The sequence below is a fragment of the Panthera onca genome, chromosome B3 (assembly GCF_046562875.1).
Source record: "Panthera onca isolate mPanOnc1 chromosome B3, mPanOnc1 haplotype 2, whole genome shotgun sequence".
In the NCBI taxonomy this organism is placed as follows: domain Eukaryota; kingdom Metazoa; phylum Chordata; class Mammalia; order Carnivora; family Felidae; genus Panthera; species Panthera onca.
This window is the reverse complement of record NC_138344.1, coordinates 98,735,022-98,761,613: the sequence shown is the minus strand read 5'-3', so window position 1 is coordinate 98,761,613 and position 26,592 is coordinate 98,735,022. Positions and strand designations below refer to the sequence as shown.

Here is a 26,592-nt window from a genome sequence, read left to right as displayed (position 1 = left end):
ATCCTGAAAAGTCACATGTTGAATAATAACATAGTCTTTAACAGACACAGTTTTAATGATTTCTCCAATATTTAATAAAGTATTTTGGGGGACAGTAATTCTGTTGGGTCTGTCTCATTGAATTCAGAATCACTAAAGCTTAGAGTTGACTTCAAGAGACCATACAGGTCAATTTCTTCATGTTATGGATGATTTCTTCATGTTATGGTCAATTTCTTCATGTTATGTCATGTTCTTCAGTAGGTTAAATGTCCAACTGGTGATTTCAGCTCAGGTCATGACCTCATGGTTCATGAGTTCAAGCCCCGCATCAGGCTCTGTGCTGACAGTGCACAGCCTGCTTAGTATTCTCTCTCTCTGCCCCTACCCTGCTCTCTCTGAAAGAAAGAAAGAGAAAGAAAGAAAGAAAGAAAGAAAGAAAGAAAGAACGAACAACCCACAAAGCTTAAAGTCATATAAGCTAGTAATGGCAAAAGCAGCAACTCACAACTTTGCTCATTTAAGTATTAAAATATTTCCAAATGTATATTTTAAAATACATACAACATGACAGTTTATCATTTCAGCTATATATATTATGTGGGGCATTTGTCCCTCACTTGTACTATACTTGCAATGATACTGATGCCACTTACAGTTTTAATGATAAATTCTAAATTAACTCTGAATTCATGACTTTTTATCATACCTTAATATGTGACTCAGATTCAGAAAATAAGAGACCCCTGAAACCCCTTGATAACTGAAAGCCAAACAATGCAGAATGGTGATAATTCCAAGTGAAGGTTTACTGCTTTTTCCACATTATTAAATGGCAACTAATCTGAAGCACCTTATCTAATGGAAAGAGCAAAAGGTATTTATTTAAGACCAAAAGCACCAATTCCGCTGCTTAGAAGCACCAGGAACTCAATGAAGCTGGGATCGGGGATCGTGTCTTATCTTATTTTTAGGATATATAGTTGGCACTCAGTAAATGTCTGATGGATAAAAGCAGGTGTCTGATGCCCATTTGGGTCTCTTGCTTTTGTTCTGTACCAGGACTATGGGCTAGTCTCTGGCCCACTGAGCACATCACTTTATGAATGTGCCACTGAAGAATTTAGGGAAAATGAAGAATTGCAAACTCACAAACACCACTGGGAGACTATATTTGCCAATAGGAAATCATCCTCTTTGTTCATTAAAAAAAAAACTGTGTATTTTTGAGTTCTATATTGTCCTAATTCTACTTTACAAATAAGCTTAACCAACGTGATAAAGTAAGGGGAAAACTATCAAACGTTATATAAAGTTGAAATACACACTGCAAATTTGAGACTTAAGATGCCATACCATCTAGGATACCTTTAATCCTTAGTTTTTACTGTATTTTAAAATGTTATAAACAAAGCAATTGGGATAAAATGTGATAAAAAGTTAGCAGAAAACTTCCAAACCACAAACTATACATAAAACAAACCATGTTGTAACTGTAACTGTTGTTCAAATAATGCTGTACATTTCTTCCATATATCCCATATACTTATTATTGTTCTGCTAATTTAAATCAAGTATCTGGGGCCTACTGATAAAGCTCTGTAACAACTATGGAGTAAGTAGTGTTCTTGTTTAAAATTGTGACTCTTCTTTGAAAAAAGGCTTGAGTTTTTTGTATTTGCATATTATGAGTCTTGAAGGCTACATTTTAGCTGATTGTGAAATTTTCTTAAATTTTTTTTTTTTAACGTTTATTTATTTTTGAGACAGAGAGAGACAGAGCATGAATGGGGGAGGGTCAGAGAGAGGGAGACACAGAATCTGAAACAGGCTCCAGGCTCTGAGCTGTCAGCACAGAGCCTGACGCGGGGCTCGAACTCACGGACCATGAGATCATGACCTGAGCCGAAGTCAGACGCTTAACCGACCAAGCCACCCAGGTGCCCCTATTGTGAAATTTTTCAAGTTCTTTAACCTTCAGGAGAAATGGAACTTTAAAAAGTGCTATAGAGTATATGAAGTATTAAGAATAAGAATTAAAATATTATCTAAAAATATCCTCTATATGGACCTTTTTAATAAAAAAAAAAAAAGCATTTGGTCCTAAATGTCAATGGTTATTGAGCAAGCACATTTAAAATATATTCCAGGGGCATCCGGGTGGCTCAGTTGGTTAAGCATCCGACTTCAGCTCAGGTCATGATCCCGTGGTTTTGGGTTTGAGCCCCGCATCGGGCTCTGTGTGGACAGCTCAGAGCCTGTAGCCTGTTTCGGATTCTGTGTCTCCTCCTCTCTCTCTGCCCCTCATGCTCATGCTCTGTCTCTCTTTCTCTCAACAATAAATAATTGTTAAAAAAATTTTTTTAAATATATTCCAGAAAAAAAAGAATTGTTTACCTTAGTTTTAGTGAACAAGTATAAACTCTTGGCCACTATTTATATCACTCAAAAATTTTGTGGCTCTTACATTTACCATAATTTTATTTCCAAAATTTTCCAAGTTTCCATATTTAGTATTTATCTGATGATTAAAATCATTTAAAACAGCCCCTACTAGTTCAACCTCATGGAGAAACTAGAATGATCAGACACTAAATATACCTCACATGTAGAAAGACAACATTCTACCAACTACACGTCAAGGAATAAATCATCTTTGTGTAAAAAATATTTAGAAATGATGAAACAAATGAAACCATTGATAAAACTGGTTTTGTTACAGTTAATTTGCTATGTTACAGCCATACAAATAACAATTACTATTTTATGAATGCAGAGATAACATTGGAAGGAAAAGGCAGAGCTCTGGCAGTCCTGCACTGGCTTTCCAGCAATGAGGGGCCTCCATACTACTTAACTGAGTCCCTCCTCCCTCCTTTGTTCAATTACTTGCTAGAGAAGGGTCTGGACATGGCAGCGGGGTCTACATGCCCTGGAGTAAGAAGATCTCAACAGGCCCACAGGGGGTTCGGATTCTCTATTTGAGTTTCATTAACAGAGCTCCCAAATGAAATGCACAAACATAGCTCAAAGAAATGAAAACAAGCGCTACTCTGTTAAGGGCTCACGTACTGAGCAATGCTCAGCTGCCACACACTACAATGAACAGTTTATTCATGTCACATCTTTAAATCCTTACAACGACCCTGATGAGGACAGTAAGATCATCTCTACTTTACAGATGAGGAAACTGGAGCAAAAAACCAACTTGCCCAAGGCTGCAGAGTATGTCAAGGAGTAGAGATTTCAACTTCAGTCCCTGTGACTCTAAAACCCTCCTTTTTTTTTTTTTTTTTTAAATGTTTATTTTTGACAGTGAGAGAGACAGAGAGAGAGAGAGAGAGAGACAGAGAGACAGAGCATGAGCCGGGGAGGGGCAGAGAGAGAGGGAGACATAGAATCTGAAGCAGACTCCGGGCTCTGAGCTGCCAGCACAGAGCCTGACGCGGGGCTTGAACTCACCAACCGCAAGATCATGACCTGAGCCGAAGTCGGACGCTCAACCGACTGAGCCACCCAGGCACCCCGACTCTAAAACCCTCCTTAATGATGATGATGTATGGCTGTGCAATTCATGATCACAGCCCTGCCCATCCTGTAGGGATATTACACTAATGTTACAAAATAAGGAAAGTGAAGAGATGTAACATGAATCTCTGATGAGGAATTAAAGTAATAATAGCAGCTACTATGTAAGCATTGGGAATGATGCTATGCACTAACAATATACACAATTACATAGTATGATTGTAGCATGGTTGTTATTCATAATTATCTTCCTTAGCTGAGATTTTAGGACAAGTTAATCTCTTTGAAAATTCTAGCTGGCTCTCGGTATTCTTCATGAAGCCAGATTAGTCTTCCTTCCACTCACCTGAGGTCAGTAAGGTTTTGTTCCGTATCCTGTATGTGCGCATAGATGCACACATGAACACAAGGATATACAACTCTCTGGGTGGAAACATATAAATGGAACTGAGAGAAGTTTCTTAACTTCTTATAGCTTAGGCTATATGCCCTGGATTTTGAATTTTAAAAAAATTTAGTATCTCTTTATATAACTGTATATAAAAACTGAAATAGCATATTCACCTGTATAAGAAAAATTACATTTTATATATTTTGACCATGACCACACTGAAAAAGATAAGCTGCCAAGTTTTATTAGATTAAAAAAAAAAAAAAACCCAAATGTTGTAAAAATGATAGCCTATCACTTCACATACTCAAAAACAACTTTGGGTACAACATTGCAATAGCAATGTTGCTGATGAACAGAAATTCTGCCCCACAGATGATAAAATTCATCCAAGAGGTAGGTTTGATGCTCAGACAATCCCTATAAGCAAAAACGAGGTTATATCAGTAAATCAAGAAACTAAAACCCAGAAACTGTGGTGGTTGTCAGAATAAAACCAAAATAATTACGGTGATAAGCAGAGCCATTTCCTGTGTAAATTTTGTAATGAAGCTATTTAAATGCCATATATATTCAGTATAACACTTAGAAATATTCTTTTATATAGCAATTGGGTTAACAAAGAAAACTAAGGGGTGCCTTGGTGGCTCAGTAGGTTAACCATCTGACTGTGGCTCAGGTCATGATCTCGCAGTTCGTGAGTTTGAGCCCCACATTGGACTCTGTGCTGATAGCTTGGAGCCTGGAGCCTGCTTCAGAGTCTGTGTCTCCCTCTCTCTCTGCCTCTCCCCTGCTCATACTCTGTCTCTGTCTCTATCAAAAATAAAGATCAAAGAAGAAAAAGAAAAAGGAAAAAAAGAAAACTAATTTAAGGCATTGCACTGAGGCAGTATTTTTCCTAATTCCATCTGAATACAATCAGTAAAAGGAAGAATATGAAAGTCGATAACAGGGAGAGGAGCTGAAAAGTGCTAGGCATGATTCTGATTACCATAAAACTGTTTGGCAGTGTCTACCAAAGCTAAACACAGGTATCCTTTATGATTCACAGTTCAGCTCTTAGGTGAGGCTCAGAAATGTATACACATGTGCATATACATAAAATGCTCTTAACACTTTTACTCATAGTAATAGCCCAATACTTACAACAACCCAATATCCATCAACAATAAATGGATAAACAAATTGGGCATATTCATACAATGGAATATTACACAAGAATGAAAAAGAATTAGTGTTATGTGCAATAACATAAGTGAATTTCATAGGCCAAGTTGACTGAAAGAAGCTACATATAAAAGAAAACACACCATGTAATTCCAGCTGCATGAAGTTCAGAAATAAGCAAACTACTCTATAGGGGAGGGAATACTTATTACCCTTTGGGTAGAGATGACTGACAAGGAGAAGTCATAAAAGATCTTTCTGGGATGCTGGAAATATACTGTATCTCAAGCTGGATGATGGTTATAGGGGTGTATACACTTGTAAAAATTCTCTGAGCTGCATGCTTATGATTCCTATACTTTGCTGTATGTAGATTACAACTCAGTTTTAGAAGTTAAGAAAAACAGTACCATATTCCTCAATGTCCAGGTCAACTAAGAGAGTTACCCTTGACTCCTGAACCATAGCAACAGCTTAGTGCTCAAGTGCACAGCCTGTCCTTAAAATTGGCTAGACTTAGGCTACGATTAATGATCAATATGCATATTAAGAAGCTAGCAATTATTACCTTATCATGTGTGTGACAACTCAAAAACATTTAAAAAGCAAAATTATATTATCTATTCATAAAAATTTATATTTCAAGACACAGCTTTAAAATAGCAAGGTGTTTGTTTTTCTATAATATAGTAACCAAAATTCTGTAATCCCCCCCCCCCCCAGGTGAAAGAATATTGAGGGCAGTCGCTCTAAAGCCATAATTCAAAGTTTGTAGACAACTTTAACCCCCCACTTCTGTCACATTATTAATGGTCTCATTCTGTAACGCTCTCACCCTTCACCAGGTAATAACTTGAATGTGGCCACTGGTGGGAACAGGACATTCAAACATTTCTCAAGTCGAATCTACTTACATTTATGATGATGTTCAGAGATTCATCGTTGGGAAGGAAGATACACACACTCCGGCGGTCTTGCATGACTCTGTTGTTGTGGAAATTCAATTTGTTCATCGTGTTGTGGGCTCTCCAGTGGTCAGGGCTGGGCTCCGAGTCCTCGGCAATTCCTCTGGTTCCGAGCACTCCAAAGCCAAACTCCGTTCCTCATCACACGCCCTACGGGAGAAGCAGCGTGATGTTCCACTATGTAGGTTTCATAGCTGTAAAAAAGCCCAAAAGCCAGCCATAAATGAAGGCAGTGAGATTGGTGAGGAGAGAGACAGGGACATGAGCAGCAGCACAACTGCTTCTGTTGGCACAAAGACAGCACATCTCAACGCGAGAGCTGCCTGCTTTAATAAATGAGAACTCACTGAAATTCATTCTGTATTTTGCCCACTATCAACTCTTTCAAAACTTTCATTCATCGTCATGAATTAAACATAGAGCCAATGAGCGCCTCATACATTCGAGGCTGTGCTGTGTCCTCCAGGGCTCACAGAAGCAGAGAGAGCCTGCCTTTGAGAAGTTTCCAGTCTCGCATGGGAGATAACAAAGGGTTCCATAAACAAACAGAATGACAAACCAGCAACAACAACAAAATTCTCAATCTTTTTTCCCATCACAAACTCAAATAAATGCCTTGGCTCTTACATCACATTCCTTCTTTAACTGCTGTGGTCTGGCTTTCACTTCCTTCACTTCACCACCATGGCTCTGCCAAAGGAAGCCAGTGACCTCCAGACCATCAGCAGAATCTGGGATTCACTTCAACCGATCTCACTCTTACCAAGGTTAAGCCCTCCTGACAACTTTTTTTCTCCCTGAGATTTTATGGTGCTGCTCTCTCTCCCGATTTTTTAACCTGACAACGCAAACAATTTTTCTGTTTCTTTTCACCAACCAATTAATACCTAGAAATAACAAAACTATCTATCAAACCATGTTTGTATACAAAAGAACTGTGGATTTTGTAGATACCCTCTCATATCTATTCAGTTTATTAAACACATTTTTAAATTTCTCTCAGGTTTTCAATATATGCAATTTTTTTTGCAAGTAATGAAGATTTTATCTCTAATCTTCAACACTCACACCCTTTGTTTCATGTCTTATTGCATTGGCAAGACTTTGCAGAATAATTTTAAAACAGCGGGGGATATATTCTACTTTTAATGGGTGTGTCTACTTTTTCATATATTATTGCTAATATAACAATATTCAGCCAAGATTAAGACTAGTTGCTTCTCAAACAGTAATTATTTTTCCCCAATAGTAATTATTTATATTGTCTCTTTCCAGCTATATTTGTATGATGCAGAAAAGAATTTCTAAGAATACAAAATTGTTTTGCCAGAGAGTATAACCACACATTTTCTTTCTTTTTTTATCATCACTTATATTCAACACCCAGTGCTCATCACAAGTGCCCACCTTAATACCCATCATCCATCTAGCCCATCTCTCACCCACCTCCCACCATCAACCCTCTACCATTAAGAATCTCTTGGGGTTTGTTTCCCTCTCTCTTCTTCCCTACCCCCCTTCCCATATGTTCATCTGTTTTGTCTTTTAAGTTCCACATGAGTGAAATCATATGGTATTTGTCTTCCTCTGATTGACTTATTTTGCTTAACATAATACATTCTAGCTCCATCGACGTCATTGCAAATGTGTGTAATACCCCCCCCCCCCAACACACACACACACACACACACACACACACACACCATCTTCTTTATCCATTCATCAGCTGATGGACATTTGGGCTTTCTCTGTAGTTTCACTATTGTTGATAATGCTGCTGAAAACCTTGGAGTACATGTACCCCTTTGAATCTGTATTTTTGTATCCTTTGGGTAAATACTTAATAGTGTAATTGCTGGATCGTAGGGTAATCCTATTTTTAGTTTTTTGAGGAACCTCCATACTGTTCTTTCGAATGGCTGCACCAGTTTGCATTCACACCAAAAATGAAAGAGGGCTCTCCTTTCTCTGCATCCTCACCAACATCTGCTGTTTCTTGTGTTGTTAATTTTAGTCATTCTGACAGGTGTGAGGTGGTATCTCATTGTGGTTTTGATTTGTATTTCCCTGATGATGAGTGATGTTGAACATGTTTGCATGTGTCTGTTAGACATCCGGATGTCTTCTTTGGAAAAGTGTCTATTCATGTCTTCTGCACATTTCTTAACTGGGTTATTTGTTTTTTGGGTGTTGAGTTTGGTAAGCTCTTTATAGATTTTGGATACTAACCTTTTATCAGATATGCCATTTGCAAATATCTTCTCCCATTCCATAAGCTGCCTTTTAATTTTGTTGATTGTCTCTTTCACTATGCAGAAGGTTTTTATTTTGATGAAGTCCCAATAGTTCATGTTTACTTTTGTTTCCCTTGCCTCCAGCAATGTGTCTAGTAAGAAACTGCTCTGGCCAAGGTCAAAGAGGTTGCTGCCTGTGTTCTCCTCTGGGATTTTGATGGTTTCCTGTCTCACATTTAGATCGTTCATCCATTTTGAATTTATTTTTGTGTATGGTGTAAGAAAGTGGTCCGGTTTCATTCTTCTGCATGTCGCCGTCTAGTTTTCCCAACACTATTCATTAAAGAGACCGTCTTTTTTCCATTGGATATTCTTTCCTGCTTTGTCGAAGATTAGTTGATCATATAGTTGTGGGTCCATTTCTGGCTTTTCTATTCTGCTCCACTGTATCTATGTGTCTGTTTTTGTACCAGTACCATACTGTCTTGATGACTACAGCTTTGTAATATAGCTTGAAATCCGGGTTTGTGATGCTTCCAGTTTTGTTTTGTTTTTTTCAGGATTGCATAAACTGTGTAGATTGCTTTGGATAGTATAGACATTTTAACAATGTTTGTTCTTCTAATCCATGAGCATGGAATGCTCTTCAATTTCTTTGTGTCCTCTTCAATTTCCTTAGGCGTAAGTATTCTATAGTTTTCCGAGTACATAACCACACAGTTCTAACAGAAAAGCTACTGTCAGTGCTCACATAAATCAACGCATAAATGAGATATAATCTGGTCTATTTGCTTAAGGTTAAATGTCCATCTGTTATGAGCAGGAAGATGGGAGAGAATATAATCTTATATGGCACTATGAGTAAATACAAACTAGCATTTCTTTTTTTTTTTTTAAACGTTTATTTATTTTTGAGACAGAGAGAGACAGAGCATGAACAGGGGAGGGTCAGAGAGAGGGAGACACAGAATCTGAAACAGGCTCCAGGCTCTGAGCTGTCAGCACAGAGCCCGACGCGGGGCTTGAACTCACGGACTGCGAGATCATGACCTGAGCCGAAGTCGGACGCTCAACCAACTGAGCCACCCAGGCGCCCCTAGCATTTCTTTTTAAAGTATGAATAAAATGCCACCAACAAGGAAGCTACTTAAATTAAATAAAAACAAATGGTAATCTTACATACAGTATTTCCTTATTAGGAAGGTGACCGAAAGCCCCCTTACAAGTATTCTGTTTTTCTTAAAGGATAATAGCAATTCTTTCACATTAAGATTGTAGCCAGCACATCACCCTATAGGGTCACTGGAGGTCAACACTGAAGTTTATCTCCAGTATGGGATGGTTAGCCCATGTGTTATACGACCACAAACTAAGTACACGCCAAATCCAATCACTGGTCTGACAGATGCACACTTTCAGTTCAACAGTTCCAAAGCACCAATTGGAAGACCCATTTTGGCTGCATCAGAATCACTTCAGTGTCTGTAAGAAATACAGAATCCTGAGTGCAGTGACATTTCTACTCACTCAGAATCTCCCAGGTCAGGACTCAGGAATCTTAATCTTTTAAAAAAAGCTCCCAGGTATTTCTGACACATAGTCATGTATAAAGACCGCACTTGAGTTAACAGAAGGAAGGTACTGTGCAAACAGTTGAATACTTTCATAGCATACACTGGGAAAACATCATGAGGTACAGAATGAGGAATAAGCAACATATAAGGACTTCTGAAAAGTACTCAATATTTTCAAAGGTATAAATTCCTAAAACAGGTCAAATTTTTGTATTAGAACACTTCCCTGAAAAGTGTTACTAGGTGACCTAGGGATAAATAAGTTGGAGAAACAGAGGACCCTATATATACCTTCTCTGAAACAAAGTGTTAAAGGCTCTGAGGAATACTGCAGGCAACTTCCTAAATTTGTTTAACTTAATATTTCTCATATTTACTTGGTCACCGAATACTTTCCCCACCTCTAAGATTTATCTATTAAGGTTCTATAGAATAATATTCTTAAACATACTATTTGAGAAATATGGTTGTAAAACAATCTCCTTGTCAATTTCATGGCATATTTTTTTCCTACATATTGATCTATTCTAATACTTAGGTCTCCTCTCTGCTATTAAAATCTTTTCAAGAAGAAATACTAAGCTATGACTAAACAAATCTTATTTAAATTCAAACCCTTAAGTGATATTAATCCCAGTGTAATTCTTCTTATTTAAATCTACACTTCAAATTGAGTTATTCCTATAATTTTCCATTCCTAATTAAAACAGTTAAAAGAGGGATATTTCTACTGACCTACTTTCTAGAATTTAAAAAATAAACTAAGGAAAAAAACATCTTCTGGTGTTTGAGATGTTTCTAGAGCTTCATTAAAATAATTTTCAAATTTCATTTGAGTACAATTTTTACTTATTTTATGATTCAAATAATGTAATAAAAAAAAGGACTGGAAGAGGATTACTGAAGAAAAATGAATGAAAAGCAGAGTCTTTAAGAAGCAGCACTGCCTCATTGCTGCCTTTTCTGCTTTGAGGATGGCAAACTAAAATGTCCTAAAAAAGAGATAGGATTACGTTTTTATTTTACCCAGGACTGCATTAAAACTGATTAAAAGATTCCAGTGAAACAGCAAAATGCCTATGTCTCTAATACACTCCAGTATAAAATTTAATCTGAAATTGGACATTCCTAGGGAAAAGAATTAGGCTAAATTTATACCAATTTGAGTTGTTGAAATTAGCCTGTGAGCCATTGGCTACCTCTGCTGTGTCCTCAGCTAAGTCCCAACTCGGCCCCAGGAGGGCACATTTCCTACTCCAGGCAGTCCTTTTCTGCCCAGTGATCTTAGGATAGATTATTGATTTTAAGACAGGTATCCATGAACATACCATGTTGTAGGATCAGATTTCCAGGCAACAAAAACACACCTTTAATAATGATCAAACCCCACATCCTGTCGTCTTTATTAATACCCAACTTACAAATAAAATATGTTAAGCTATTAGATTCCCCCACTTGAATTTTAAACCCACGTTATTATAAGTCCCTTACTTCCTGATAAGCCGCACTGGGTAGTTACTTTGTTTCTTTTAAGAAACAGGAAGCTACCACCTGGTATATGTGTACAATGAATAGAGATTTTCATTTTTTTTTTTTTTTTAGAAATTATTAGAATTAACCTTTAAAACTGGGTCATCCCAGAATGAAAGTATGACCTTTAGTTTATTATCATGCATCAATAATGGTTATTAGTTGTGATAAATATAGCACACTCATGTAAGATGTTACCAACCGGGGGAAGTGGGTACATGTGGGTATGTAGGGACTCCTATACTCTTTGCAACTCCTATATATTTGAAAGTATTCTATATTAAAAAGGTTAATTAAAAATAAAAGAACTAAGTTACCAGAAATTTCCAACACACATAATATAGTCTCACTTTGAATGGAAGCAAAGGAGGATTCTCAATTCTGAGACTGTCACCCTGAAAAAAGTGAAAGGTGGTAATGTGCTACGGTGATTACTATAAGGCAAGCATGGTTAGTAGTCATATTTCAACAGTCAATAAGGTATCTTTACTACCTAACAAAAACAAGATGAAAAATTATCTTGGAAAGCTGGATCACAAAGAGCCCTTTTAATTTAATGACTATACATTTAGGAAGCTCAGGTTACACACACAGTATTGTATTTATTTGCTGAAAAGCAGAATACAACAGCAATAGAAGACGTGCCCCTGCATCCTTGAGCTTGAAATCTAGTTAGGAACATACCACTGCCAAGAAACTTAAGATGATGATATTGCCTCTGCTTCCCAAGAACACACGTATCCTGACGGATAACTCTCATGGGATGACATAATAGCAGACAGCATTAAGTATATGAATACTGTGGCTAGTATCATTTTGGAATAAATAGTATATGGTCTTTCAATGTATGGTATCCTAAAAGTGATATCAAAATGCCTTTGGTAAAATGAGTTGGGTTTTTTCCTCATTCATTTATTCATTCATTCATTCCATGTATATACATTGAACACCTACAATGTACTAAGTGTTGTCGTAGGCACTGAGTATATAACACTGAACAAAACAAATATCCTGCCATGATGGAGAAAGACAAATATATAATGTAGATGGTGATATGTACTGTGAGGAAAAATAAACTCAGAGTAGATGACAGAGTTGATGGAGATAAGGTGGTAGTGTAGATGCTATTTCATACAGGGTAATCAGGGGAAGCATCTCTGGTAAGTAGATATATGAACTGATAACAGAATTAAGAGAGGGATGCCATTTTCTTCCTTCCTTCCTTCCTTCCTTCCTTCCTTCCTTCCTTCCTTCCATTTATCCATCCATCCATGCCTCCATCCATCCACCTCGGGAAGACTTTTCCAAATAGAGGAAACAGCAAATGCCAAGGTTCACCTACTGTTCAGAAAAGGCACTGATTATAGCTAACATTTAGTACACACTTACTATGTGCCAGGTGCTCCTGTTAAGGACTTATGCTATATTAAAGAAAACTGTAAATTCTTTGCCATGCTTCCCATTAAGAGATGGGATCTATTTCCCCTTCCCTTGAATTTGGGCTGGCCCTGTGACTGACACATATTCAGTTAGAAATTCTGCTTCATGGATGACTCATTTGTGCGAATACACTTTGTTATTTCAAAGCACTATCTTTACACTAACAGTTCAGCAGCTTATGTTTCTTGTCTGTCTCCCCTACTCAGACTTCATTTAACCTCCGATTGGCAGGTGTAGTATATGCTCATTAAGGGAGGGATGTTTCACTTACTACATACATGTCCTTGGACAAGGAAGATTCTATAGCAGGGTTTCTTAACCTTGGCATTATTGACATCATGGGTAAAATATCCTTTGCACTGTGGGACATCCTGTGCATTGTAGGACGTTCAGCAGCATCCCTGGCCTCTACTCACTAGATGTCAGGAGAATCCCCCCACCTCCCAGTTGTGACAATCCAAAATTTCTTTGGACATTGTCGAATGCCCCCTTGGGGAAAAATCCCCCACTGTTGAGAACAAGTTTCCTTAGAGTCATTACTTTTTAGCATCCAGTTGTTTTTAAAACACATACACATCTTGTTTTATTGCACTTTGCTTTACTGGACTTCACAGATGATGTTTGTGTGTGTATGGTTTTGTTTGCTTGTTGACAAATATAAGGTTTGTGGCAAATCTGGTTGGCACCACTTTTCCAACAGCATTTGCTACCTTTGTGTCTCTGCATCACATTTTGGTAATCCTCACAATATTTCAAACTTTTTCATCATTATTATATTTATAACGGTGATCTATGATTAAAGATCAGTGATCTTTAATGTAACTATTGTAACTTTGGGGGAGGGGCGCCATAAACTGTGCCCAGATAAGACAATGAATTTAATCGATAAATGTGGGTGCTCTGACTGCTCCACCAACCAGCCATTCCCCATCTCCCTGGCCTCTCCATTCCCCATGAAACAATATTGGAATAAGGACAATTAACAATCCTACAATGGTCTCCAAGCGTTCATATGAAAGGAGGAGTTGCACGTCTCTCACTTTAAATCAAAAACTAGAAATGATCAAACTTAGTAAGCAAGGCATGTCAACAACCAAGATAGGATGAAAGCTAGGCCTCCTATACCAGTTAGCCAAGTTATAAACACAAAGGAGGAGTTATCGAAGGAAAAGTGCTATTCCAGCGAACACACAAATGATAAAAAAGCAAAAAAGCTTTACTTAGAGGTCTGGATAGATCAAACCAGCCACAATATTCTTTTAAGTCAAAGAGTAATCCAGAGCAAGGCCTTAACTCTCTTTAAGTCTGTGAAGGCTAAAGGAGCTGAGGAAGCTGCAGATGAAATGTATGAAGCTAGCAGAGGTTGGTTCATGAAGTTTAAAGAAAGAAGCCATCTCCATAACATGAAAGTACAAAGTAAAGTAGCAGGTGATGATGTAGAAGCTGTAGCAAGTTATCTAGAAGATCTAGCTCAGGTGCCTACACGAAACAGATTTTCAGTGTAGACAAAACAGCCTTCTATTGGAATAAGATGCCATCTAGGATTCTCATAACGAGAGAGGAGAAGTCAATGCATGGCTTCAAAGCTTCAAAGGACAGGCTGACTCCTCTCCAGGGGCTAATGCAGCTAGCAGGTGACTTTAAGTTTAAGCCAATCCTCATTTAGCATTCTGAGAATCCTAGGGCCCTTAAGAATAATGCTAACTCTACTCTGCCTGTCCTCTCTAAGTGGAACAACAAAGCCTGGATGACAGCCCATCTGTTTACAACATGGTTTATGGAGTATTTTAAGCCCACTATTGAGACCTACCACTCAGGAAAAGATTCTTTTTAAAATATTACTGCTCATTGACAGTACATCTGGTCACTCAAGAGTTCTGATGGAGATGTACACTGAGGTTAATGTGCTTTCATGCCTGCTAACACAACATCCTTTCTAAAGCTCATGGATCAAGGAGTCGTTTCGACTTCCAGGTTTTATTATTTAAGAAATACTTCCCATAAAACTAATGTTACCATGGATAGTGAGTCCTCTGATGGACCTGGGCAAAGTCAACTGAAAACCTAGAAAGGAGTCACCATTCTAGATGCCATTAAGAACATTCGTACTTCATTGGAATAGGTCAACATATCAATAAGAACAGGACTTTCGAGGCAGCTGATTTTAACCCTCATGGATGACTTTGACGGGTTCAGTGGAGGAAGTAACTGCAGAGGCAGCAGAAATAGCAAGAGGACTAGAATTAGAAGTGGAGTCTGAAGATGGGACTGAATTGCTGCAATCTCAGGATAAAACTTGAGCGGATGAGGAGTTGTTTCTTATAAATGAGCAAAGAAAGCGATTTCTTGAGATGGAACCTATGCCTGGCGAAGATGCTGTGGCAATGACAACAAAGTATTTAGAATAGGATACAAGTTTAGTTGATAAAGCAGCAGGAGGGTTTGAGAGGACTGACTCCAATTTTGAAAGAAGTTCTACTGTGGATAAAATGCTATCAAACAGCATCGCATGAGACAGAGAAACTGTTCGTGAAAGGAAGAGTAAACTGATTTGGCAAACTTCATTGTCTTATTGTAAGAAATTGCCACAGTCACCCCAACCTTCAGCAATCACCATGCTCATCAGTCAGCAGCCATCAATGCAGAGGCAAGACCCTCCAGCAGCAAAAGAATTACGACCTGATAAAAGCTGAGATGATAATTAGCATTTTTTAGCAATAAAGTATTTTTAATTTGGGTGTGTATATTTTTAAGACATAACAATATTGTGTACTTAATAGACAACAGTATAGTGTAAACATAACTTTTATATGACCTGGGAAACGAAAAAGTTCATCTGACTCACTTTATTGCAATATTCGCTTTTCTGCAGTGGTCTGAAACCTAAACTGTGATAGCTTGAGGTAATGTACGAGTAATATACAAGTTAGAATAACTACATTTGAAATGTAGTTATTGAATTGATAAAAATGATAAGCTTGTAAAGTGGGGATATAGTAAGAGGTAATATGATGTGCTACTTAAGAGCATGGAGAGACTGCCTAGATTTGGATCCACCTGAAACACCGGAAACCCAGGTGCCCGTGGGCAAGTCTCTTTACTTCTTCGTGTCCATTTTTCTCACCTCTGAAATCAAATTGTCGTGAAGATTATTAAATTGGCTACTCATTTACTACCAGGTAACATTATTGATATCATATTACGGAAAGTAAGTGGAAGAATGGCTTTTTGTGTAATACGTGGTGTTGAGTTCTAAAAGAAATCGTGTTTTTCTCTTGTTCGTAGCTAATAGATTATTTCATTTCTATATTTAATGATGACATTTGCTAGACACACCGTGGGGCTGGGAATGGCAAAGCACCTTGCAATTAAAGTGGACTTGAATTGGTGCCAACTAATACTTACCATACTCTAAGGAATAAAACTATGCAGCCAGTCCTACAAATGTTTGTACCTTTGACCCAAGAATCTGACTTCTGGGGACAAAATGTGTAAGAAGGAAACAACCAAAACACATCACACTTTTGATCAAAATTACTCACTGAACTATTATCCATCAGAGTAAAAACTGGGAAAAAAACTAAATAGTCTAACAATAGGAATGGATTAGTAAACTATAGTACATCAATAAAAAGTACCATTTATTGAACACATTCTTCCCAAATCACAAATACCCACTGTAGCCCCAAATTAGTCTTTAACTACATTTTCAGAATAGAACTAGCAGGAATAAAGAAAGCCCCTAAATCAAATAGGTACAAAGAAAGACAGACAGTAAAAAGACAGTAAGGAAGGAAGGAAGGAAGGAAGGAAGGAAGGAAAGAGAAAGAAAGATAGAAAGAAAGAAAGAAAGAAAGAAAGAAAGAAAGAAAGAAAAGGAAACAAAACAAAATGAAACAGGGAGGGAAGGGGGGAGGGAAGGAGGGAAGGAGGGAAGGAGGGAGATCCAGAGTATTCTGTTAGTCGGACAGCATGTAAACTAACTGGAATTTGAGTCCTCCAGCACTTCGTTTAAGTATGCTTCTTCTCGTCTCTCACATCATTTCTAAATTCTGGCCTTAGAGACCTTATAATCTCTATTAACACAGTAGGAACAATAGGAAGGAATACAACTGTATTTTAAGTTCAATGCTAAAGTGTGTGGTAAAAAGAAGGTTGTATCTGGATTTGTGGAAAGGCTGTGAACAGAGGGAAGTGCAGCACAGAGGAAAAATGTCACAGAGGGAGGTAAAATGGCTTGTATGCAGTGGGGAGAAAAAGAAAGAATTACAAGGGTGTAAAGTCATACAGATAAGGGACCCGGCTAGGGAGGCAGGACAGAGGACCGAGCCCCTCAAAAATTCAGTGTTGCTGTCCCATGATGCAAACTCAGACTGGACAGATGAGAAATCAGGCTGTGGAATGTTCCCCTGAATGGTAAGGCATTTCCTTCAGTACCCTGACCAGGTTTCTGAGGAGACTCAGAATGAGGAAAAGACAGTCTCTTCAGTAAACAGGGCTGGGAAAACTGGATGGCTATAGGCAAAAGAATGAAACTGGGACACTTTCTTACACGATACAGAAAAATAAACTCAAAATGCATTAAAGACCTAAATGTAAGACCCGAAACCATAAAACTCCTGGAAGGAAACTTAGGCAGTAATTTCTTCAACACTGCATTTAGCAACATTTTTCTAGATGCCTCCTAAAGCAAGGGAAACAAAACAAAATTAAACCATTGGGACTACACCAAAATAAAAAGCTTTTGCCCGGTGAAGGAAACCATCAACAAAACAAAAAGGCAACCTAATGAACAGGAAAAGATATTTGCAAATGATATATCCAGTAAGGGATTAATATCATATATAATGAACTTGTGCAACTCAACACCAAAACCCTCAAATAACCCAATTAAAAAATAGGCAGAGGACCTATTTTCTGAAATAGGCATTTTCTGAAAGAAGACATATAGTGATGCTCAACATCACTAATCATTAGGAAAATACAAATCAAAACCATGAGATATCATCTTACACCTGTTAAAATGGCTAAAATCAAAAAGACAAGAAATAACGAGTGTTGGCAAGGATGTGGAGAAAAAGGAACCCTCATGCACTGTGGGCAGGAATGCAAATGGGTACAGCCACTGTGGAAAAGAGTATGGAGGTTCCTCAAAAAATTAAACATAGAATTACCCTATGACTCTGTAATTCCACTACTGGGTATTTACCCAAAGAAAACAAAAACACTAACTCAAAGGGTGCAGACATGCACCCTTCTGTCTGTTGCAGCACTATTTACAACAGCCAAAATATGGAAGTAGCCCAAGTGTTCATCCACAGATAAGTAGATAAAGAAGATGTGGTACATATGCATACAATGGAGTAAAAGCCACAAACCGGGATGAGATCTTGCCATTTGCAAAAATATGGATGGACCTCGAGCGTATTATACTAAGTGAAGTAAGTCAGACAGAAAAAGCCAAATACCGTATGATTTCACTTATGTGTAGAATCTAAAAAACAAAACAAACAACCAAAAAGCAGAAATAGATCCAAAAATACAAGAACTGGTGGTTGCTAGAGGAAAAGGGGGTGGAGGAATGGGCAAAATGGGCGAAGGAACATGGAATGAACAAGTCACAGGTATAAAAGGGACAGCATACCGTAAAAGCATTGTATAGTGACAGAGGATAGCTATGCTTGTGGCGAACATAGCATAACGCAGAAACTTGCCGAATCACTATGTAGTACGCCTGAAATAATGTAACAATGCGTGTCAACCATACTTCAATTGAACAGAAAAAGTAATGGGATCTTTACAATTATTTTAGATATTTTAAAACCCCTGATAAAAGCTGGTATATTTATCCATGGTAATATTTCAAAGAAAACTAAAAGATCATTCACTTAAGTCATTTTCATACCAGTTTTCAAGTGCTTATTTTGACGGCACATTTGGTTTTACCCGCCAGATTTAAAAAATGAAAATTCACTTTGACAGACAATCTTTTCATAAGGCCCAAGGAAGGTGGGGGAGAGGAAGGGCGACAAAAATGATCCCAGGGGTCGAAAGGCTGTGATATAGTTGCTACGTATACACTTAAAAATACTCTTAGTTACAAAAAATGTATATATATTCTTCCTGTGTCTAGTCTACCATTCTAGTGCCTTTCTCCTCTCCCGTACATCGTCACTGTACTCTCTCCTTTGGATTTCTAACTGTTCGGTCTTGTTTCACTCTTCAAGGCCGCCACCCCCTCAAGGCTGCCAAGGTGACCTCATGAAACTGCACATTCAATTTTGCATATCACATCCCAGCTCGCACATTCTTTCATGCCACAGCACTTCCACAGGACAACTCCTAAACTCTAAGGCACAACCTTTCACCTTCGCGTTGTATCCAGCCTCCACGTGGCCGTTCTGTCAACTCGTGTTGTACATTACTACAGCTGTTTTCCTCAGAGTTCTCTGAACAAGTCTTACTGTCATATGTCTATGCTTTTGACCATCCTGTTCCCCCTGCCTGGATATCCTCCCTCACATAGTATTCACCCATGTCCAAAAGAACAAGAACAAAATACTGTATCTTCGTTCTCCCCAGAAAACTCAAGATACTTGTCCGGGCAGCATGCCTCCACATGGCTAGGCAGCTGAGGGGCATTTCACTTGCACTCTTATCACCCTTGTACTTGTTGGCAAGTTGTCCGCCCCACAGAGAACTGGAATGTCCTCCAGGATAGGATGAATGTCTGTGGTAGGCAGAGACATTGGGTCTCTAATAGGCACACAGCAGGACGCAATGAGTAAATTATTTATCAATTCACCAGAAATGTGAATTCTCTAGCAATTAAGATTAAAATTATGTTTTTAAAGAAGCGCTCTCCAATCCCCACCCTAGAAATGGGAGTCAGTATTGGTCACAGCTTCTTGAATATTTTCTGCATGTTAGTTACAGAAGAAAAGGTGCATATTTTTCCTCATCTTTAAATGTGATAGCCAAACATAAAAGAAAATAATCTCCAAAACTATCAACAAAATACAGTTTCTAGGAAAGTCTCCCTGTATATCAAGTTAAGTCAACTTACGTGAAAGCAAATATATAAAAAGATACATTGGCTGGGATGCATTATATTGTAAGTACCAAAAATATCAAACTGAAACTTGAACTCTGTAGCCAAGTTGCCTGGGTCTGACTATTAGCCATCTACTTCCTAGCTATGTGACCTTGGACAAATGCATTTGCCTCTCTCTACATCTCAGCTTCCATATCTGTAAAATGGGAATAACAACAGTAACTACTTCAAAGGATGATATAAGGTATATGGTATACACTACAGACATGTTAACTATTAGTAGTTAGGCTAGTTAAATGCTGTAAGGGAAATTTATAAAAACCAAAGTAACTTGAAGGCAACAAGCAGGATGAAAGGGCCCGTGGGTAGTTTGATGTGGTAGTTTGAGATGTCATCCAGAACCTAGTTTCCTCTTGGTACCTTGGAATCACTCCACTTTAAGGCTTGCTTCTCTCAGAGTGGCCAAATAAACCAGAATGCGGAGGCAAACAGGAGTAATGATACTAATCCTAACTGAATGTCTCAAGTCACCAGCACGCACCCATCCCCCCCCCACTCCTGACACGCACACAATATAGGGCAGGGGCCTGCATGGATTAGCTGAGGCCACCCAGGGCCCACCTCTAGAGCTAGAGGTAGGATCAACTTCCCCTCAAGTACATAGACAACAAAACAAAAATCTGAGTACATTGGAAAGCCTGGGAGATGAGGGGAGATGCTAGATAGGAACCAACAAGAAGAACAAAGTCAAGGGTTAAATTCATGAATTTTAAGCCAGAGAAACTTGATTTTGCATAGCCATCTGTATTCAAAAGTCATATCGGGTTTAGCAACCAGGCACAAAAATTCCTTTCAACCAAGATGGATTTCTAGCATGACATCGCCAACAAAAAGTGCTGTTCTCAGGGAAAATCCTCCAACTTAGAAGCATCTGCTTCTAATTTCCACAATGAAATCTTTGATTCCTTCATTCATGGGACTTGCGCTCAATTCTCTCTGACAGTGGAACTGCAATTTTCTTGATAATGATTTTGCTGTGAAATTCTCATTATCTGGTAGAAATATAGAAATCCTTCTATTACATAGGAACCTTAACATTAACTTTACTTATTTTTCCTCTGAAATATATTTTTTTTTTCCAAAGAGACTTTAGCACCCCTCAGAAAGACTGAATTAAGGATTTGGAAAGTTTCTAGCTTTAACACTGCAGAAGGACTTTTCATGTTATTAAACAGTTCTTAACAACAACAAAGTAAACACACACACCAGAGAGGCAAAAGTCCATTGACAGAATAAATAAAATACGGTACATTAAGGCAATTCAGCAGTGAACATTAATGAACCACAGCCACACGTGAACAACTGTGAATCTCAAAGACAATGTTCACTGAAAAAACAAGTTACAAAAGAATATATACAATTCTTTCCTGTGAATAGAAGTTCAAAATCAGGTGATGAAACAATAACTCATTCAGGGATACAGAATATATATTGGTAAAACTGTTACGAAAGGTAATGAGTAAGTTCAAAATGGTGCTGGATGGGGTAGTCTGGGAGCAGGAGATGTCTTCAGAAAGGGACAGGAGCTACAAAGGAGCTAGAGAATTATTTTTCTTATACTTGATAGTGGATATAATGGTGTTGATTACTATTACTGTTTAAAATGTACACAGACATTATAGGCATTTTTCTATGTGTGTATTTCATAATTAAAAAAATTATCAGAGGTACTGTTGTTGAAAATGCTGTAAACAACTACATATTGGTGACTAAACTTGAAAAAGATATATAAAGTACGACAAGTATGCAATCCTGTTAAAATAAATAGCCTGTTACTTTTAACATAAATTGAATCCTTTGAGGATCCTATGCAAAGACTTTACAGCAAACTAAAATAATCTTTATAAAATATTATTGTACCCACTACATAAGTGTTTTCATGGCCCAGAAGTGGGAAAAAGCCTTAGATATTCTGGTGTTGTTAATGAATTTTTACAGTATTTACAAGTTAGTAGTAGGCATATGTATTAATTTCTAAGATTCTATCTACTACTAAATGGAATAATAATGCAATAGAAGAACAACCAAATGAAAATTTGACCACTGTATCAGATCTCACAGATGATCTACTCCAATCCCTTAATTCAATTTTATTTTGTAAGTTTATTCATTCATTTTTGAGAGCCAGCAAGTGAGAGCACGCACAAGCGAGGGAGGGGCAGAGAGAGAGGGAGACACAGAATCCGAAGCAGACTCCAGGCTCTTCTGAGCTGTCAGCACAGGGCCTGATGCAGGGCTCGAACTGACAAATTGTGAGATCACGACCTGAGCTGAAGTCGGACACTAAACCGACTGAGCCACCCACGCACCCCCCAACCCCATAATTTTATAGGTGAAGAAACCAATGTGGTGAGAGAATGATCTGCCAAGGTAATACCAGTTAGTTTTAGGTACCCAGTATCCTTTTTTTTTCCCCCAGGATTTTTCTTCTCTAAATTCTGTTCAAAAACTCCCATGAGTAGGAAACAATTTAATTTAATCTAGTCTCTCTTCAAAAAGTTCATTTTTGATATAAAGTTAAGAAATATGTTAAAATGATTTACTAAAGTGAATGTACTCAAATGCTAATAAGACCTGCCTTCCACACTGACAGTTGTAGCATTATATGTAAAGAAGTTTATGAAGCCAGAAAAAGAGTGTGAGGTGCTAGGAATCCAATTTTTACCTTGATACACATAAATGATGGGCTGCAATTACTCTGTTAACCAAAGAGTAGCATTTGCATCAGGGCACACCCTCACACATGTGCCCATACTGTTCATGTGCCAAACGTGCAGAAGGGCATGAAGTAAAACTCATGGGTCCAGGTACTCTTTACAGTAAAAGATCAAAAGCACAATCTACAGACTTCAAAGTAAGCAATTCCTCTGGACATTCTAACAAGGCTTTATACTGCTACAAAAGTTCTTATTCAACACCTCTGGGGGTTTTGCTGTGAGTAAGGTAGAGACAAAGTTGTCACGTAAACTTATAAAGATATCTGAAAATACCAATTTAAACAGTCAGAGAAAACAACTATTACTATTATTCTTATTATTTATTTATTTATTTTTTTTAGTGAGAGAGAAAGAGAGAGCACACATGTGCACGCAGAAGCAAGGGAGGGGCAGAGACAAAGAGACAGAGACAGAGACAGAGAGAGAGAGAGAGAGAGAGAGACAGAGAGAGAGAATCCCAAGCAGGCTCCATTCCCAGTGTGGAGCCCAATGTAGGGCTTGATCTCACGATCACGAGAGCACGACCTGAGCTGAAATCGACAGTTGTACGCTCAACTGACTGAGCCATCTGGGCACCCCAACAATGATTATTTTAATCATTAAAAAAAAAAGTCTAAAACTCTGACTTACAGTTTTAAAAGTCCTTGCTTAAGAAAACTGATAAAAATGTTCATTTTATATAGGGCTTCCCAGTTATATATAGCTACCCCATCCCCCCTGGGGCATCATCCAGTCATTAGCTAATCTTCTCCAAGGAGACTGAGGTGATTTGTGCTATTCTGGAGAAACACAAATCCAAGACTGTTAAGATGAACATGAGGAACATCACTGGGAGCCACGGCTGCATCCCTTAGGTTTTCCCCAAGGTAACCTTCAATCAGAAGTTGGCTCTCTTCTACCCGTCATCCAGCGTTTAATTCCCTTAGCTTACTTGTAGAAGATAACCACCATAAATTTGCCAGGTCCATCAGGTGTGAAATCTCATTTTCAAGTAGTATTTACCTATATAGTAATATTCTATTTCCCATACACCAACTCACAGACCTTGTTTCTAGAACTCTTCTCAACCAGGTTTTGAAATAAGAGACCAAAGCCAACCTGAGTGTTACCTTATATCCCAAAGAGAATAGAAATAAAAGTCATTTAACAGTGAATCTCTGCACTCTCTGGTGAAGTCCACACTGTCGAACAGTGAGTCACTGAATAGCCCAGTCAAGTTGTCTCCATTTGACCTACCTGTTCATTGGATTTTCTGGTTCTGTGATGTGCATCCCTCTGCATACCGCCAAAAGACAACATTCCTCCTGATACTAATCATCCTCTAATGCTGTGAGAGAGACTTAAAAGCCTGATTTTTAAAGGGTGTGGAGGAAGGAAATCAGAATTACAAGTTACCCTACAGTGACAGGGTTAATCCTCCATGAAAAATGGAACCACAACTCAACGCTGAAGTTAAAAACAAACCAATCAAACAAAAAACAGAAACCAACCTATCTCTGTTTAGCATTGCTTTTTTTTTTTTTTCCAAATGGCTCTAATCATCCTGGAAAGGCAGCTTGTTCTGAGGCTGACCTACAGACTATTATCCTGAGTAAACCAGAAGAGCAGCCTACTCCAAGGTCAGCCATTCTTCATGGCAGGACTACTGCCCAATACCAGTGGTCCATCACTGTCCTCCTACTGCCTTAATTCTACCAAGAAAATGTTACATACTGCCAACAAATGCCATAGAATCATTATCACCTCAGATCCAGAGGCAAAACTATTCAAGTATTCAAAAAGTCCTCATTAAGAGATGAGTGCCTATTTTCCTTCATGACCTTCACATTTGGAAAAGTGAATTAAGAAAATACGTTGTTGGTACTAATCATGGGCTCTCTAGGGAAAGCTGGATGAAAATTCTTTTTCAGATAAGATTTGGAAAGTTGTAGGTTGTCTGCTGGTAACCCTCGATACAGTTGGTGATAATGAAGAGACAAAATCCTGAAAATCCTTCTAAGGAGTCTTTCAAAAACATCTTCCAATTGCGTTACTCTGTCTGGAATTTGGAAATTACTTGCTCCTAGAAGTCATGACAGTTTAAGAAAAATCTACAGTTAATATTACACTTAATGGTGAAAAAGTAAATGGTTTTTCCCTAATATTGGAACAAAGCAAGTATGTCTGCCCTTTCGACTCAAATTCAAAGTTGGAAGGCTTAATATCTGATTTTTCAGACTTACTGTAAAGAGTACATACATTACTTAAAGCAGTATATATTTTTACTTTTTTTTAAGTTTATTTTGAGAGAAAGAGAGCATGTGTGCATGTGTGAGCAGAGGAGGGGCAGAGAGAGAGAGAGAGAGAGAGAGAGAGAGAGAGAGAGAGAATCCCAAGCAGGCTCTGTGCTGTCAGCATGGAGGCCCATGTGGGGCTCAATCTCACGAACTGTGAGATCATGACCTGAACTGAAATCAAGACTCAGACGCTTAATGATAGCCACCCAGGTGCCCCTAAAGCAATACAATATTGGCCTAAAGATATGTCAGTCGATGGAATAAAGAGTCCAGATACAAACCATATATCAAAAGTCATTTGATTTTTGATAAAGGTGCCAAGGTACTTTACTGAGGGAATAAACTTAGAATTGATTTGGGCCCTAATACAAAGATTAACTTGAATCATAGATCCAAATATAAAGGCTAAAACTGTGAAACTTACAGAAAACTTCTAGGAGATCTTTGTGATCAAAAATTTTTTTAAAGGAAAAATTGGACTTCTTTACAATTAAAATTTCTGCTCTTTGCAAGTCAGTTTAAAAATGGCAATGCAATCCTCAGACTGAAAAAAATATTTTTAAACATTTATCTAATTAAAGACTTAAATCCAGAATACATAAATAGCTCTTACTAACAGAAGAAAACTCACTTAAAAATACGGCCAAAAGATTTAAACAGTCACTTCACTGGAAAAGATACACAAATGGCAAGTAAGCATTTGAAATGATGCTCAATATTATTAGTCATTAGGAAAATGCAATTAAAAACTACAGTGAGGGGTGCCTGGGTGGCTCAGTTGGCTGAGTATCTGACTCTTGATTTAGGCTCATGTCATGATCCCAGGGTTGTGGGATCAAGTCCCACATTGGGCTCCATGCTGAGCACGGGGCCTGCTTGGGATTGTCACTCTCTCTCCCTCTGTCCCTCTCCCATACTCACACATGTGCGCTCTCTCTCTAATAAAAAAATAAAAAACAAACTACAGTGAGATACCACAATGCACACCCCTAGAATGTTTAAAATTGAAAAGACAGAGAATACCAAACCTTGGTGAGAATATGGAGCAAATAGAACTCTCAGACACTGCTGGTGAGAGTGTTAAATGATATATAACTACTTTGGAAAACAATTAATAGCTTCTTATAAGGTCAAACATTCATTTATCATAGAACTCATTCTTAGCTACTTGAGTAAGATAAACAAAAAGATACATCCACCAAAGACTTACACTTGCAACCCTTATCAAAATACCTATAACACTTTTCACAGAACTAGAACAAATAATACCACATGGAACCACAGACTCCAAATAGCCAAAGTAATCTTGAAAAAGAACAAGGCTGGAAGCATCACCATCCCAGATTTCAAGATATACTACGAAGCTGTAGTAATCTAAACAGTATGGTACCAACATAAAAACAGACACATAGATCAATGGAACAGAATAGAGTCCAGAAATAAACACATGCTTATATAGTCAATCTATCACAAAGGAGGCAAGAATATACAATGAGAAAAAGACCATCTCATCTCTTCAATAAATGGTGCTGAGAAAACTAGAATGTTACATGCAAAAGAATGAAACTGGGCCACTTTTTAACACTATATACAATAGGACTAAGGACCTAAATGTGAAGCCTGTAACCTTAAAGCTCCTGAAAGAAAATATAGACAGCAGTTTCTTGGACATCAGCC

General features: G+C 38.0%; 1 protein-coding gene and 1 long non-coding RNA gene across 5 annotated transcripts in view; both read right to left on the bottom strand.

Moving 5' to 3' along the window:
* LOC144616655 (uncharacterized) overlaps nucleotides 1-26,592 on the bottom strand; it is a 560,479-nt gene that overhangs the window by 262,239 nt on the left and 271,648 nt on the right. The gene's annotated exons all lie outside the window — the stretch shown is intronic.
* FRMD6 (FERM domain containing 6) overlaps nucleotides 1-26,592 on the bottom strand; it is an 80,817-nt gene that overhangs the window by 33,466 nt on the left and 20,759 nt on the right. For 3 of the 4 annotated variants that reach the window (XM_078448252.2, XM_060619834.3, XM_078448251.2), the window contains exon 2: nucleotides 5,980-6,224. In XM_078448252.2, coding sequence (XP_078304378.1) covers nucleotides 5,980-6,078 — 99 coding nt within the window. In that variant the 5' untranslated portion in view covers nucleotides 6,079-6,224. The remainder of the gene's footprint in view (nucleotides 1-5,979; nucleotides 6,225-26,592) is intronic. The other variant, XM_060619835.3, reaches the window with a different exon arrangement.